Source organism: Geospiza fortis, unplaced genomic scaffold (assembly GCF_000277835.1).
Source record: "Geospiza fortis unplaced genomic scaffold, GeoFor_1.0 scaffold217, whole genome shotgun sequence".
In the NCBI taxonomy this organism is placed as follows: domain Eukaryota; kingdom Metazoa; phylum Chordata; class Aves; order Passeriformes; family Thraupidae; genus Geospiza; species Geospiza fortis.
The window spans coordinates 1,467,219-1,484,073 of NW_005054392.1; the positions used below are offsets into that span (position 1 = coordinate 1,467,219).

Below are 16,855 nucleotides of genomic sequence, written 5' to 3' on the forward strand. Positions count from 1 at the left end.
AGATATGGAAGTGGGCTAAGCATCTGCAACTCATATTCTTCCCCTCTCCAGTAATCTTTACTTTTCCCCCCCACAGATCAGAATACATTGCTGCAAATATGACTAATAGTTAAGTTGTCACTTTTCTTCTTGAGACACCATTACCAGCTCAGGGCAGCTGTAACATTCAATCTGTTTGCAACCCAGATTCTGCTGACCTGGGAGGAAAACATGCAATGACTGGCCTGTAACTTTGAACCTTCTCTGGCTCCCTCAGCTGTGGCAAGCATATCTCCTTCCTGTGCACATCACTCACTGGGGACAGAAGGGGCAGTGCAAGTGAGAGAAACCTGTGGGGCTACCTTCCCCTGCTGTGCAAATCTCAAACACAGCGTGCTTCCCCCTCTCCCTTCATTAAACAAAGAAAAATATGAGATTTCAGGACCTCCTTCCCCCAAAAAGCCATGGAGGAAAAACAGAGAAAGCCTGCTGTTGCAGGGGACCATGCTGCCTTCCTGGCCATTTTGTCTTAAAACTAGCTGCAAATAAAATAACACTTCACTTTTTTAAACTGAGAAAATTAAGCTTCATGACAGCTCCAACACTTGAAAAAAGGTTAACCAAGTAACTGTTTTAAAATCCTTTAAACTTACTCTTTGAAGAAACTGGCTACATAAACCGCTGAAAGTCAGGAAATTCGAGCTGAAATGTGTCAGTCTGTGGTTAAAAAAATGGAAAGTGCCAGGAGCTAGGGGTTGAAGAACATTCTCTTTAGCTTGCAGGGCTTCTACCTTGTGTTGTTTCCTTTGTTACTGGGGGAAGAAGATATCAAAGCAGTGCTATTTTCTCAAAAGGCTCCATTTCATGGTGTCTTTTGATAGCCTGCAGAGTTAGGTGGAAGGTCTGTGATTTAGCCTACTTTTCTATCTGTTAAAATGTCTATGTTAGGATAGTTTGATTTATGTACTGCTACTGCTACAGAACATAATGTGAAACAAAATATAACTTTTACACAGGAAGGGCCAGAAACAGAGAGGTTTTTATGTAACCTCTTACAAGGCAAAATTCAAGCACATGCTCAGTACAGATCATCTTTTTGTCTTGGTATTGGAGTATGTTATCCCAAAATCTTAACCCTTGGAAAAGTTGTTAGTGAGACCAAAATCTCCCTGACATGCAACTAAGGGACAAAAATATAGGGTGCAAAAATACAGCTTTTAACTAACCCCATGGATGCAAAGCAGAAATATTTGGGATTCATGCAATGGAGAGTAAGTCTACCCCAAGGCAACATGTGGGTTTGGTGAGACATTCCTGTTCTTGCCAGTCTGATAATACTCAATGCACAACCATGAGATTTGTCACATAGGACAGAAGAGCTGGCTGGACCTCCACACCTTACTAGGAAGACCTTACACAAAGCTGCCTTTACATCCAATGTTTTGGGGAGACTTAACAGGGGATTGAATGAGGATAAAGCCCAAACTGTTCTTGGGTCTATGGAGGCTTCTTCTCCCTTTGTTCTGTACAACACCGACAGCACCAAATTCCAACGAGTTTGGAGCTACCTGACCTCACATGCCAAATGATGCAACATGCTGTTCCTGCTAAGTGATGGTGAATCATATCATGCTATCTGATATGGTCATCAGCTGCTATTTACTAAATGGCATATGATCAGTCGTGTACCCAAATGCAGTAAAAAATATCATTAGAGATGTGTTCGAACATTTGCTACTCTTGCCTTTGGAGTTTAACAGTAAAACAATAAGTAATCAAGGATTTGGATCAGTTTATCCCTAGCCAAATATCTTTGTGTAAATGTAGTGCAAATTATTAAAGCAAGGGAAAACTATGGGCTGGTAAATATACTGTCTCCCTCTTTTCTAAGTTCAAGTTTGAAAGGAAATGGAATTTTAGGAACCAAGCATTAGGGGTTAAAAAACCCCTAAGTTTAGTGCTGTCTTTGTTTCTCTCTTCCCTTTCCATGCATGGATCCCAAGGCACAGAGATTGCTGTAATTCTTTCTTGGACTGAAGTCAATGAGAATTTGCCTAAGTAAGAACAGTTGGATCAGGCCCAAAATATTAACTGCAGCAATGTCAACATATGCAGACACAATTAAATTTCACCCATATGAGTTCCCTCATGCTTAATGTCTTCTTTCATGGGATCAGTGGATTTAGTCCAGTTATTTGTTTGTGTCCATGCATGTGTTCAGGTAGGAGGGTGACACCCCAAACTCTAAACCAGGAAGGGTAGAAAGCATAGGACAATAACATGCTAAAATCTGGTCATGTACAGCAAGCAAACAGTAAAAACAACAACAAGCACAAAGGCAAACGCTTTCCATGGCTTTGCACCCTTTAGACATGCTATGCCCAAGGCACATGAGTCCATTTACACTGGGGTGGAGGAGGGGAAGCATCAGGGACAGAGCAGCAGCAGTTTCTGGTGTGAAACAGAGCCAGACTACACATCCCTTCCGAGCTGCACAGGGCCACACTGCTCCCCTCTGACATGAAGCCAAGCAGCTTTACCATTCCTTTTAACCACCACACCAAATCCAAACCAGAGTGCAGCCATTGGCAGACAATACTGCATTGTTATATAAAGTCTACATTTCATTCTGAAAAAGCTGCCTGTGCCACCATCACAGAAACCCCAAGCCTCATTCTTCATTTAAGATTACATTTCAGCTGAAAAGCTCAATGTTCCGCCAGCAGAGACAATTTTACTTTCATACTAGTACACCAAGAAGCTGCCTACTAACTATTCATTTTGGGGCTTTTTACAACTACTTTTTCTTTCAGTTCAACACACTTTAAACACTGAGAGGAGTTGGGAAGTCCTTTTTAACTCAGTTTCTACTTAAGAAAAGGTCCTCTTTATCCAAACAATGAGCATACCTGACTTTTAACATGGTTTTCCTGAGCAAGGACTGAAGAATTGAATCCAGAATGATCCACAAATTGACTCATGTAAACTTCCTGAACAAAATCAGCATGAGTGAGGACAGAAGGTTAAACAAGCCCTTTCGTTTATAGCAGCTTGTAAAGAAAATATTTTTAGATAGCAGGAAACATAACACTGGTACACCAAAGATCAAAAGATCCTATTTTACAGACCTCTCAGATCCTTCTTTTTTATTACAGCCAGAGTGCAGGCAACTACCACTAACAGGACAACACACAGCCCATGCTGCTTAGCTACCTGAAAATCTTGTCCTAAATCTATGAAGGAGCCCAGAGTTTGGCTGTTGGGACACAGCAGGGCTGAGCTCTTGGGGACCAGCAGCCTCCTGCCACACACCCACCAGGGAGCTCCAGCAACTCCCAGGAAAGCTGGAAATCTAGGCTCCTTTGCCACAAGGTAGGTGTGAATTCAGCCCCTCTATACTGCCCTAGATCAGGGGCAGTGGACCTGCAAACCCTTCTCTTGCCTGTCTACCACACTGCAGCCAAGAAACACAGCTCATGAAGGAAGAGCAGATAAACAATATTGAGAGTGAGTCTTTGGCCCCTACAGACACCCCCATGCCAAGGGGAGTCCTAGTCCCTGCTCTCCAAAGCTGTTTTTCATCAAATGATTCTGCAGCACAAAATACAAGCCTACTCCATGGCAAACTGTGCCAAATGGGGACGTGTAAAATTTTACTATCTCCTTTCTTAATGCCTGGCTAGAAATGCCTAATCAAAACCAGCATTTACTCATTCCTTCCTACTGTAAATAAGCCCTAATGTAAATTCTGGAAAGAGGGAGGAAAGAAAGGATTAGCCATGTGGACTATCTGTCTGAAAGTCAGGAACTATGGAGTTACAATTTCCTTCCTGACAGTGACTCACACTGGGGAATGAGACACTTTCCTTTATTTCTCCCATGTGGGGAAGGGCTACAAAATTACTTCGTCATCTACCTTGGAAATACAGAAATTATGTTTTGTTTTCTGAATGACTTGCTGTGGGTTTCACCTAAAGTACACAAGAGCTGCCAAACTGGCTGCCAATGACTTTGGTGGGCTTTGGATCAGCCCCTGTGCAACAGTTCTGTTTTAAAGTACAGCAAATGTCTGTTTGCTAACACTTGGCAAAAGCACAGACACACAAACCCCAGCCTCACATGCGACTTACATTACAACAATTACACATTTAGCCCTCAGTGGGGAAAGGCCATCCTGGTGCTGGGCTGAATGGGCAACACCGGCCACATCTGTGCCAGCCAGGCCCTGCTGGAGTCTCTCCTCTCACCCCAAGGCCAGTCACAAGTTCTGGCCACCACCACACCACTCAAATCCCCAAACAGCAGTGCCACCTACAAGAAGCCTATGGAAAAAACCCCTCTGGTCCACGTTAATTCTCAGTCCTACCAATTCCACTGAGCACCCAGCTGAGTTACAACACCCCACACACAGGGCTGGCCCTGTTTGACTTCCTGGCTCTGCTGCAGCCACTGTGCCCTCATGCTCCACAGGCAAAGTGAGACCCTCAGCCACATTCATCTGAACATTTCATTCTTCCATACTCAAAATAGGTCTGTGAGAAAGCAGTATATACATACATATATATATGGGTGCATACATGTATTTTTATATACAGAGGATACTTTTATCAAAGAATAATTACCTGTAGAGGACTAGCTAGTGGCCTGTTTCTAGGTACTGCAACTGTTTTGTGAAAACTATCATCATCTTCAGACACAGGCATCTTTAAAATGGAACTCGTAAGAAGATTCTGAACAGAAAAAGAAAAAAGAAAAAGGTTTTCAGCAACTCATGAGAACAGCCTGAATTGGAATGTATTGTAAGTAAACTCAGGCTGAGTGCAGAAGTTGTTACACTGGGCACAGCCACAGATGAGGAGCAGACCTCAGCCTGGTGTCTCTGGGTCTTGGCTTTGCAGGAGCACTGCCCTGTGCAAAGGTCTTCCATCCAGTGAAAATCCCAAGTTCAAGAGTAACAGCAACACTGAATAGTCCATAAGCCCTGGCAATGTAAAGGGAACTGTGCTCATGCAAAGTCTCCTTTGCAAAAACCAAGAGAGTGTCTCTCTCTCTCTTTCACCAGTTTTTAACTCCATGATCTAGTAATTTCTGCACACAGGTGCAGGCATCCTCCAAGTGCATGCTCCTCAAAGTCTGTGGGCTGCAAAATGACTGCAACTTCTGAAACTTCTATAGGCATCAGAGTGATAATTAAGAGTAGCATTTTGCTTCTTATGCTTAGTACAGGAAAATGACATAGAAATAAGGAATAAACCTACTTGTGAAGAAAACAGAAAAAATATTCTCTTTCACTTGCATTTACAATTCGAACAGGGATGTAAAACAAAGAATTCCTTTGATGGTGTGAGACCTTATACTTACTGGCACATCTTCCATAGCAGACCCAGGTGTAAAGAGCTGAGTGTTCAGGTTTTCTCCTTCCCAATGATTTGAGCAAAAAAAATTTCCAGCTTTATCTGTTGGGGACTCCACCTGAAAGCAGAAAAGGCATGATTCGACCACCACGTAACTGACCAGGAGATTTCTGTCAGTTGCTTAACAAATTGAACAAATATTCTTCACAGAGGTGCATAATGCATGTTTACATCTTTTACAGCAGCCTTGCTCTTTGCAGAAGAAAAAAGTTCCAGGTTCTTCAAAAAATCCCCATCTAATAAAACTTTGAATACTTGCACTCAGTGCTCTGTCAGTATACAGGAGTTTAATCCCCTAGAAAGGATTGAGAATAAATGTATTTTTAGAACTTTAGTGACAAAGTAATATAATGCAATGTCCTCAAATGTTCAGGTTTCTAAGTCACTCCATGAAGCTTGGTCCCCATGGGGTTCTTCTATACTTTTCACCAATATTTGAAAGATTCAATCCAAATTCATGTCTAATTTTTCTTTTCTTTTTAAGTTTCAAACGAAAACTGCATTAGAACGGCCCAAGCAAACCCCTGCTGAAAACAGCAGAAAGACTTCTATGGAAATCAATGGGAGATGAATTAGACATGCCTAGTGTACTATATGGAACCGACACTAAGATCTTGGGGCTCACATGAAAGAAAAACAGACACAGCTATTTAATAGAAAAGGCATTGCTATAAGTTTCTCAGCAAAGAGTTCTGAATTAAATTGCCTCAGGTAAGTTTGAGATTTACCTCTTGTTTGATTTTCTTCAGCAAAGGGGGTCCACTTTCATGTAGCCCAGCCACTATTGCAGATTCCTCCGACTCCTGCTTGATAACATCCTGCAGATCTTCTACAAGATGAGTTGGAGTTTGAGGCTGAAAGAAAGAAAGAAACGTTATATCCAAGTCCCAGAACATCCCTCTGCACTAATATCAAAGCAACTTTTATCATTGTTTCCTTCTTACCAGCATCTTCAAAGGACCGTATTTGATTTCCTGAGCTGCAAGTGCGTTTTTGAATGGAGTGGGTGTTCTTGGAGAGCTTTCTAATATCGACCTCTTGATTGCTGGAGTCCTGAAACTTTCAAAAGAAGGAGAGGAACTTTAAAGGAAGATGCTTGGAAATACTAGCTCTTTACAGAAATGCATGCATACAGGCAGTATTGTTGTAAGACTTTGGAAAATATTTCCCTATCATCCTGTAATCCATTTTGCTTTTACAGCAGAACATCTCTTTGACTGTGATAAGGTGTAATGGCTTTATTTTAAAAACTTGTGAACCTATATGCATGGTTTTAAAACCTATACCTCAAAAGTCATAAAGCATAAGTTTTACTCCCAACTAAGAAAAATTTGAATGTGTGAGCAAACAACCCTGCAGGAAACATAGAATGGTTTAGGCTAGAACAGTCCTTAAAGATAATCTAGTTCCAAACACCCTGCCACAGGCAGGCACACCTTCCATGAGATCAAGTTGCCCAGGGCTTCATCCATGGATAGGCCATTCACTTTTCTGGCCAGCCTGCTCCAGCGCCTCACCACCCTCTCAGTGAAGAACTCTTCCCCTGTATCTAACCTAAACCCACCCTCTTACAGCCCAAAGCACATGCTGACCCAGCGCTTTGCTTGCATGCAAATGTGAAGACATGGACCCTCGTGAGTTCAACAAGACAAGAGACTTACACGTGGTTTTCCTTCTGAGCTTTGAAAGCCTGGTCCCTGTGGAACGGGGAGGTAACTGCCATCTTATGGCCACACACCGGCGTGGAGGTAAGTGCAGGGTTCTCCAGGTTCAAGTTTTCGTGAGTGGATGAGGTGTTTAAGAACTGCACATGTTGAAGAAAAAAAATTAACAGGAACATCCAGATTACATGGCTGACCTCTTAAGCTGATCTTATTCAACAAAAGAAGAATAAATTGTTTTCTTCTGATTGACACGAGTCACTCTCCTGACCCTATGATGCGAGTAGGGGTACGTGGGACTGCATTGTGAAAAAATACTCAATGGTTTGGCTCAGGAAGCTAGAGAGGGAAATTCTAAAGGAAATGACACTCTGTTCCAATGAGAAAAACTTTCCACCACTTTCAGAGCCTGATTTGGATTTTCTCCAAATAAATTTTAATTAACACCAGTGTGCCCAAGAAACTGGGTGAAAATGAGCAAGGGATGTTTCAAAAACAAACCCACAGGAAACAGGGTTAAATTCCACAAATATTTATATGGGGCATCTAGGGGCTTTTAGGGCAGTGAAAGTGTTGATGACAGGAAATAAATTTCCTATCATCTCTCTCAAAAGAAAGTACTTTATTTTCAGAGTATAAAATGAAAGCTGCCACCTGTGACGGGTGCGTGGAATACTTTGGAATGGAAACAGCTGACTGAAAAAGAGGCAGCACTATTTGTTTGGAGAAAATTGCTCTTGCATATGTTCTACCTAGTAACCTAAAATATTGTTTCTATTTCTAGTCTACAAATCTGTGAGCATAGGGGTATCCTTTATTCTGACAACAATTCAATGTATTCCCTTCTAGATTCTGTCACTTTATAAAAATGTGGCATATAAGAAAATCTGGCTTTCACTGGAAAAATTACATGTGATTAAAATAGCTAATAGGTAATGGGAAATACAGCAAGAAGTCATTACATGAAATCTCTTCCTTCATGAAATAGTGTTTCTTTGACATCAAAGACTAAAGCAAACCAACACAGACAAACAAAAAATCCAAAACACTTTTAAATAGTGCTACAGCTGTGAAACAAAGCAACCATCATTGGGAATTTGAAAGTGCACACCAGGCCATTTTGATGGGACATTTTCCTTCTCATTCCTATTCCACTCCAACTCTCATGGCCTGGGCAGAGGATGGCAAGTGTGATTTGAATTTTCTGGTTGTTGTCAGTTTGTCTCACAACCTGAATGCTATTTAAATGTAGTTTGGGGTTTTCTAGGTCAATGAATCATACTGTAAGTGGACAGAGATGGAAAGTATCACAGATGATCAGAAATGTTAAACTCTAGTAGCTGGAGTTAGCAGCAAGAGTAAAGCAAGGGGTCACACTCCCCTACAAAAAAGATCCAAAAAGGCAAAAAACCAAAACACAAAAAACCATGCCCCACAGATGAATTTAAAAGTCAAAAATCAAGAGTTAGCTTGCTGATTAACTAAACTCAGCAGTGAAGACTAGGAGCAGTGAGAAGATTCAAACACGGAGTGAAATCAACAAGCACAACGGTAATTAGTCATTTGTTCCAAAGGATTAGTTTCTAAATTGTTAAGACTGGGGTGACTTTTGAGAATTAGTAACATCTGTGCAGAAGTCTTGATCTACCTGCGAGGGAGAGAAGGGCAGGCTTTTGACAGGGGAGCGCTTAGGAGGAGTTGAGCTGCTGTCGTCAGCTCGGACCAAGGTGCTACCGTGGCCACTGGCTGAGAGGCCGCAGTGCCCTCTCCTTTTGCGAAGAAGGAGCCACGGAGCCGCACTGCCCTGTGAGGCAGACAAGGTCTTTGGTGAGCCAAGAGAGCCCTGACTCAACACGACTTTGCTCAAATTTGTGGTGGGCTGTTCTTGCGGTCTGCAAGCACTGGCCCCTCTCTGCTGAAGCTGCGCGGCTTTGCCTGAGGGAGCTCTGCTAGCCGGAGTGTCTGTGTCTTCAAAGAATTCAAAAGTGCTGAGATCACCCCATGATGAAGGATCCTGAAACAACGTGGGAGGCACGGAGCTATAAGACAGTGTATAGTGCCACCTCATGAAAATACAGCGCTAGGATTTGTTTGTAACCAACAACAACAACAAAGTCTTTCCCAGTTCAATTCAGCTTGACCCTGCTCATGGGAGCAGCAACACTGTGAACACAATCTGTGTTTTCAATACATACCTTGATCTTATCAAACTGTCTGACATCCTAGTAGTGTTGCTGGCAACAGAGTCCCTAACAAATGAGTCAAATTATGTCCTTACTATTTGCTTGCACAGAGTTTTCTGCTTGGTATGATGATGATGACTTTGTTACAAAAAAATGTGTGCTGTAGACCAAGACTGGCCTCTTCCTAACATGCAATGCTGCTCTGGATGTGCTGAAAGGGAAATGATACCGAATGAAGCAGACACCTCTGCTTCTGAAGGAGGTTGCCACCAACAAATGTAATTCAATGTGCTACTTTACATGTAGCATCCCAGAGACTGCAATGACAACAGGTCCATGTCAATGTCAGTCAGATACTTGACATTTAAATGTGTGCTTACAGTCCTTCACATATGCCAGGATAAGTCCCTTAAACTTTGAAAAGCAGCTATTGAGGCTGTAACTAAAAATTTTAGAAAATTATGCAGATACATGAGCGGCCACACCCAAACCTATGGCATGTGTCACTTCAACTATCAGTAAATATCACTGCATTGTTTAAAATTTTTCATGGTATCTCTGACTGTATTTTAAGGAGACTTGAAATTGAGAGATTGTTTCAAGCTCCTACTGTGCACCTTGCCGAAACTCACACTCCCATTCCAAGATGTAGCAGGAAAGGGAGACACCCAAAAAAAGCGTATGCATCCATGCTTGAGGGCTTCATTTACAAGCAGCTGCATTTTTTCATGTCAGAAGATAAGCTTCAGATCCTAAAGCAACTCGAAGTTACTCGGGAAAAAATCAACAATCACATTTAGGACAATCCCAGCTCCTCACCCCTTACTCCTTGACCATACACAAATCCACCTGAGGCGGCGAGTCTACTTACGGAGTCTATTAACTGGAGTGTTTCAGCAAATTCTAAGAGATTCTTAACATTGTCCAGGATGTTGCTCTGGTGAACAATCATGCACCGGGCAGGGGATGCACTTTCCTCAGGTAAGCAACCGTGATCCACTGGTGGAGATGGAGTACAGTGGTGATGCTCCCCCAAACAGGAAACAGGTGCACTGTCACCACTGGTCCTGGTACTGTCAGCAATTGTGGTGCTGTGCCAGCCAGGGTAGTTTGATGTGTGGTTCTGTGTCTAAAGGAAGAAGAAGGCAAAAACAAAAAAGAAGAAAAGGGAGGGGGGAAAGGCAGAAGGAACTTAGCAATGAAATTGCACAAGGTGTCAGATACCACTGGAGGAAAGATAAAAGTAGTTGCATCATCATCTAAAAGCTTATGCCTATGAAACAATTGTCAAGATGTTTCCTTTCATCAGTGCAAGATCTTGTTTTAAGTAATACTGGCATTGTATTTGTTATCCCAAAGTTACCTCACAATTTACTTCCAGGATTATAGGCATATGTCATTACTAGCATATAATCAATCCATATTTTGTTACGCCAAGTGCTCAAAAAGTGTCTGAAAGTCCTTTTAAGTCCTTTTCTGTAAGAAGCAAGAAACGGCAGGATTTCCCTACTGAGAGCTCAACACTGTAGGAGGCTAAAAGTTTTTAGAGTTAGAGTTGCTTTTGTCTGCTTATCTCCTTTTCTTCTGCTATCCCTGTCTAATGCTACAGCTTACACCAATGCAATGAAGAGGCTGTCAAATCAACGTGGTTAGGAAAGCAGAAGAACAAATTAACAGAAGTTTCTTTCCAGTGTGATCATGCAACAGAAGAAATTGCAAAACATCAACTAAAGTTAAAAAGTGGCCAAACTAACGTATCATGCATGCAGTTCTTTTACTAATCATTTAAATATTACCCAAAAAAAAAAAGAAAAAAAAGAATCTGCTGGCTATCACCTATCTTCAAAACTGATTTTGGGATTCTTGGCTTTGGCGACGGTGTTAAGTAGTTACACAAGGGCCTTCACGCATTAACATCCAATGGCATATACAACCAAGTATGAGAATTCAGTAATAGCCAGCGCTTGCTCCACACATGCAGTTATTAAGAATCTAACATTATTCAGAGGAGTCAAACAAATTCTCAAACATGCACCAAGTCTGAAGCTTACGAAGTATATATAACACAGCTGAAGGAAAGAATACAACAGAGAAGAAAAATCTAATGCACAGGCACTACATTTTCATCACATGAACCATTGCACACTTCAAGAAACATAGATCCCGTTATTGATTAAAGGCCTGTAGGATTTTCAATTTTTGTACAGTCATCATGTTTCCAATATTACATCATGTTACGGAGCCCAGTCCTGCTCCCACTTTGCAAAGTAAGATACCTGCAAAATTTTTGGATTTTTTTTTCAATAAAAGAATTTACGAAGCAGATACAGGTTACATATGTGCTATGTTTCATCCTTTTAAAACGGAAATATAGAGCCTTGATTAGTACTGAAGGCAGAGGGGGAGTAAAAAGTTAAAAAGACAAGCACTGGGGTAAGGCTGCTATCCCTCCATCCAAGCACACAGTGACAATCTTACTGGTAATGCCTGCTGCCCTTTCAGTTCATTCTCAGTCGACATTAGTAGCAACTCTAATTCCTTTATTCGCTTTTCTTTCTCAGGGTCTTCATCATTATAGTGTCTCTGAAATTAAGAGTTAAGGGAAAAGAAAAGATAAAGGTCTGATAGGATGTAGCAACTAAAATGCTCATGGTTTGCCGACCTGTGGTTATAACAGCCAAATTAGATTCCAAGACGAAACAAATGTCAATTGTGTTTTCCACCACCAAAGTCTCTGCTGAATTTCAGTATAGCCATTTGAAATGGAGAAAGTGAAGGCCATCACACCAGATGTCAACTACTGCATTTAAAATCCACTTCAGAAGGAGCAATTATTAGCCATGTTAGAACTCCCCGACCTTCCCCATTTTCTCTTTTCACCACACTTAATACATTAAAATGCTTCCTTAATGTACGATGTCTGCATTTTACTTTATCAAACATGTAAGAAATTGACTCTTGAAATAAGGTTCAAATTATCTACCTGGATAGCTGCAGCAGCTGGCTGAGGTACATTGACAATATTTACATGCAGTGCTACTGGATACGGGATCTGACCAGGAACCTAGGTCAAAAAAGCAAAAATTTATTATTTCCATCATATTATCTGCTTGCATTGCCAGTTTGTGTTAAACATACTTTGGTGTTAGATACTTTATATTTGTAGTCTGTGGAGATGAAATACCAAAAAAATAAAAAAAGGTTTACAAGAAAAGTAATCACATTTTTAGGAATATGACAGCAAGCATTAGAGAGGAAGAAAAAAAATTCATATATGAAATATTTACCCTTCCTGAACAAGAAAAGATGAATAATTTATAGACACATTTGTAAGGATTTTCTAAATTGAAGTGAAAAAGCAAAGGATGCAATTTATTATCATCTAAAACTCTACAATGCAACTGTCTGAAGCAGGAGCCTGTTTCATTATTAATCATTAATAGAAAAGAAATCTGATTAAAAACAATACTTGTTCACTTGGTTCTGACAGGCAACCCACAAACAGAATACTACTAAAGAGAATGTGGGAGATTTTGACACGGAACACAGAATTAACCAGATTCAACTGATATTCAAGAAATTTAATATTCCCAACTCTAAGAAATATGTTAACTGCTCCCAGGGCATTAAACCTGCTTTACCCAGCTCCACCACCTGAATGCCACCAGTTTGAAATGTACTTATTTTCACCACTGAACAAAGTCAAAGAAATCCTCATCTGACATCAAACACATCCAAGTCCACCAAGACAAAGAAAATCCTTCAAGCTGAAGCCAGGCATGGCTAAGCTGCACCCATCTGTCCAAGGAGGCAGAACAAGCACCCCCTCCCCACAGCCATGTGCAGGCACTCACGTTCTGAGGCTCAGGGATGTGGTAGTACGGGTAGTCACTGCCCAGCGGGGGCTGGCTGGCCACCGGCAGCTGGGCGGGTGGCGATGGGTTGTGAGCAAAGGCCATCAGGTGGTTGTTCTTCTGAAAGCCAGCAGCTGCTGAGGAGTGGCAGGCTTTGGAGGACTCCTGCAGGTAGCCCTCCTGCTCGACCTTCCGGCGCATGGTGGAGTTCCAGTGGTTCTTGATAGCATTATCAGTTCTGCAACAGAAATACAGGCGCTCGAGGAGTTTCAAATACGAGCAGTTCCAATTCAGACAGGTCAATGGACAGGGAACTGCTGTTGGCATTTCTGTTTAAACCCTGAGCTCTTCTCTGACCTTCCTCCTACTACAGCAGGAGGAAGTAGTAGTTGGGAGTAACATCTGTAGTAACCAGTACAGATGTTACTCCCAACTTCTCAGGAAAGATGCTCAGTATAAAGGTTAGGGAAAAAGAAAAACAGGCTACAGTTGTTTACATACTTTTTAAAGCAATCTCTCATGACTTACATCCTCAAATTGTAAGAAATTACTAATTTCATCTTCACCTCATTCCCATGAAGTGAGGAGACAACAAAGGCTAACTTCCCTTTGAGGCTATCCTAAAGGAATGCCAACATCATCTTCTTATCTCTTAATATTTCAGTGGAGTCTTATTGTGTCTCATTGCTGGAAAGAAAGACTGTGGAGAACAGCTGTGAACAGACTAACTTCCAAGCAATTTTCCAGCTGGTCACCTAGACAGCAACAACAACATGCTGCACATACAAACTCAGTAAACAAAACTGTTGGGATTTTTCTTAGATGCAGAAAAACTGAGATGCAAATCCTCACATATGAGTCAGGAAAAGCAAACTTACCAACTTTGTGAGATTTTTAAGAGTACACTTTAAAACAGCTCTGCTATTTGAAAAACATCACCACTACATGTTATCATTCAAAGTACTATCTGTGATGTGTGGAAGCCATGAAAATACTTCCAATGGCTAATTCCTTTCTTGTTATCTTCCAGAAGGTGAAAGCAGCCCAGGGAATGATTGCTTAAAGGGCTATCATGATCTTCGGCCTTATATTTAGGTCTTGAAGATGTTTTATCAAATATCAGGAAGAAAAGTAGGAAGGGAAACCTCTCCCTTGCTTACATTATTTGCTTGCCCACATTATGAGTCACTTTTAATCAAGCAAGTAAGACACTGAATCTTTTAGCTCATATACAAGCTGTACAAAAGCTTTCAGTGAGACAAGTATTTCCAGGACCAGAGTTTGAAGAAAAAGTTTTTCCTATTTTACATATGGTTTTTTAACAGGTCAAAATCATCTGGATGATTCAAGAGTAATTACAAAAGTTGAAGAAGCCTTCTCTTAAATAATTTTGAATAAACAGACTGGATTTCATGTTGAAGGCATATCCTTAGCTGAATGTAAATTATGTTCCATTTGCAGGGCCTGATCCTTCCCTATTAAATTGATTTAAATTTTGACAGTCATCACAGGCACAAATAAGACTGCACAGACATTTAGGAAACTCTTATGGTCTTGCTGCACTAACTGGCTTTTTTACCTGTGGCAAACATTAAAAGCCTGAAAAAATAGCACACTGCTGTGTGTACTGACCAAACAGTGAAGTTCCCCACTGAGAAAAAAGCACATTGGTGTCACTGGCTTCCCAGGTTTTGATTCCAAATTTTTTCCATTTATACAGTGCAGCCTGAGGCGACCAAAACAGACTGCTCAGACCTGCAGCTTTTTCCTTTTTTAAGAGCTAAAAGCATATGTCATTACCGTCCAGGCAGCAACTTTGCAATCTCTGCCCATCTGTTTCCCAGCCTCTTGTGTGCCTGGTAAATAATTCTATCTTCCTCTTCTGTCCAGGAGGTTTTCTTCACTTCTGGATTCAAATGGTTGTGCCACCTCTCCCTGCACTGCTTTCCAATCCTTCCCTTCAAATGCTTAGCAATGACAGACCAGCGCTTTGGACCGTATTTCTGCACGAGCTCTATTACCTTCAAAGAAGGACATAAAAACTGCCTGTATTTAATGATGCATGATGAATCAATGAAATTTTTTTCTGTGGTGAAGCAGTATTTTTGACAATATTTCTCAAAACTGCCAAAGAAAAACTAATAGCAATTAAGGTTCCCCACTTCCCATTCATATTTTTACCCAAAAGGAAAAATCTGGTAATAGTTAAGGCATTTCTAGACTGCAACTCCACATTACAGTGCTGTAAAACATCAGTAATTTATTTGCATAGCAAACTTAGAAAGCACTACACAAATACAATCTGCCCCTGGCCATAATAATGTTGAGACCACCAAAGTTTCCAGGAGTTTTGCCCCAACACTTGAAATCTGCTTGTAAGGCATTAATCAGACAGAAAGAAAAACTGATTACCTACCCTTTGATCCTCCTCTTTAGTCCAGGGACCTTTGATAAGTTCTGGGTTTAGTACCTTCTGCCATCGGTGCTGGCACTGAACATCTGTCCGATTCTAGAGAAACGTGAAATATACAAAGTGGATAATTCTTTAGAAAAGATGTAGAGTGAGAATGCTCTTATTTACATACACTTGTTTTGAGGTATTTCACTACCAACTAAGACTACTAAACATCACAGAGTGATACCGTAAGTCTGAGAAGAAGGTGGTCAACTATCAATTTGCTCACAGAATAGATAAGGTTTCCATCACGTCTGCATTGAGGACTCCCTCACCAAAACTACACAAATTTTATCTTCCCCATCAGCACAATAGCTGGCATGCTTTCACATGCAGTATTTCAGCAACAGCCAAACACCAAGAAATTTTCTTCAAAATAATACTTACAATTCACCAAAGTTATTTTTTTTTAGCTGTGCTGAGACATTTTGTTTCATTGTCACATTGACCATCTACTGTGCAAGTCCCCACCATCCCCCATTTTTGCTTGTTTTTTTTCCAACCCTTTCTGAGAAGTGAAAGGAAAAATAAATGCAGAGTTTTCCACAGTAATCTAACTGCATTTCTAAGGTCTCCATTTGTGGAAGTTTTATATCTCCCCTGAAAATGTAACTATAAAGCAACCACTCCCCTTCCCCTTTATTAAGGAAACCCTTTGATAAAGAGTTGCTACTAAGCCTGGAAACAGAAACCAATATCCACTTACAGGAAGGAAATTGGCAATGACTTTCCAGTCTTCTGTGCCATTCTGCTCCACAAGCTTCTTCAGCTTCTCATCCTGAATCATAAACCCCCCCCCAGAGATAATTAATATTGCAATCTCTTATTATCCAAATGAAATATTTTTTTAATTAATTCTTGTAGCTTCTTATGCATCTACTTCTGCTTTCTGAGTGTAAGGGAGGGTGATCTGTAGACTTTGCATGCTTTTAATTCCTAGAGCATAAGATTTTTCTACTCCTTTGGAGTTTGGTAGGTTCTTTACTGTGTTGCAGGAGAAATACTGACTTCTGTGCAATTCTTTGACTCACAATATACATTCCCATTTCACTCATCAAAGCACTGCAACTGTTATTCTTGGACTGGATTTACAGCAGGAAATGGGTGTTTAGATACCAAGCATTAGAATAACCTTGAAATTCAGTAACACTCAGGCACTCAGCTACCTGGGCACCTCTGAAAATCACAGCCTTAAGCTTCATATGTCTTGCAAGTAATGGGAGTTCCAGTAACTTGCTCACGGCCTATCCACCTACAATAAATGCACAATAAAACCAACAGCTCCTTTTTGCTCCTGTTCTCTGTGAGG

The 16,855-nt window shown here is 40.9% G+C and overlaps 1 protein-coding gene across 1 annotated transcript in view; it reads right to left on the reverse strand.

The window, feature by feature from the left end:
- MYB (MYB proto-oncogene, transcription factor) overlaps window positions 1–16,855 on the reverse strand; it is a 26,232-nt gene that overhangs the window by 6,438 nt on the left and 2,939 nt on the right. The window contains exons 4-16 of the mRNA XM_031060845.1: window positions 16,253–16,324; window positions 15,508–15,600; window positions 14,892–15,112; window positions 13,092–13,329; window positions 12,221–12,301; window positions 11,716–11,820; window positions 10,109–10,366; window positions 8,703–9,068; window positions 7,055–7,197; window positions 6,338–6,452; window positions 6,122–6,247; window positions 5,341–5,451; window positions 4,602–4,709 (exon numbers count right to left, since the gene is read on the reverse strand). Of these exons, the coding sequence (XP_030916705.1) occupies window positions 4,602–4,709; window positions 5,341–5,451; window positions 6,122–6,247; window positions 6,338–6,452; window positions 7,055–7,197; window positions 8,703–9,068; window positions 10,109–10,366; window positions 11,716–11,820; window positions 12,221–12,301; window positions 13,092–13,329; window positions 14,892–15,112; window positions 15,508–15,600; window positions 16,253–16,324 (2,037 nt within the window). The remainder of the gene's footprint in view (window positions 1–4,601; window positions 4,710–5,340; window positions 5,452–6,121; window positions 6,248–6,337; window positions 6,453–7,054; window positions 7,198–8,702; window positions 9,069–10,108; window positions 10,367–11,715; window positions 11,821–12,220; window positions 12,302–13,091; window positions 13,330–14,891; window positions 15,113–15,507; window positions 15,601–16,252; window positions 16,325–16,855) is intronic.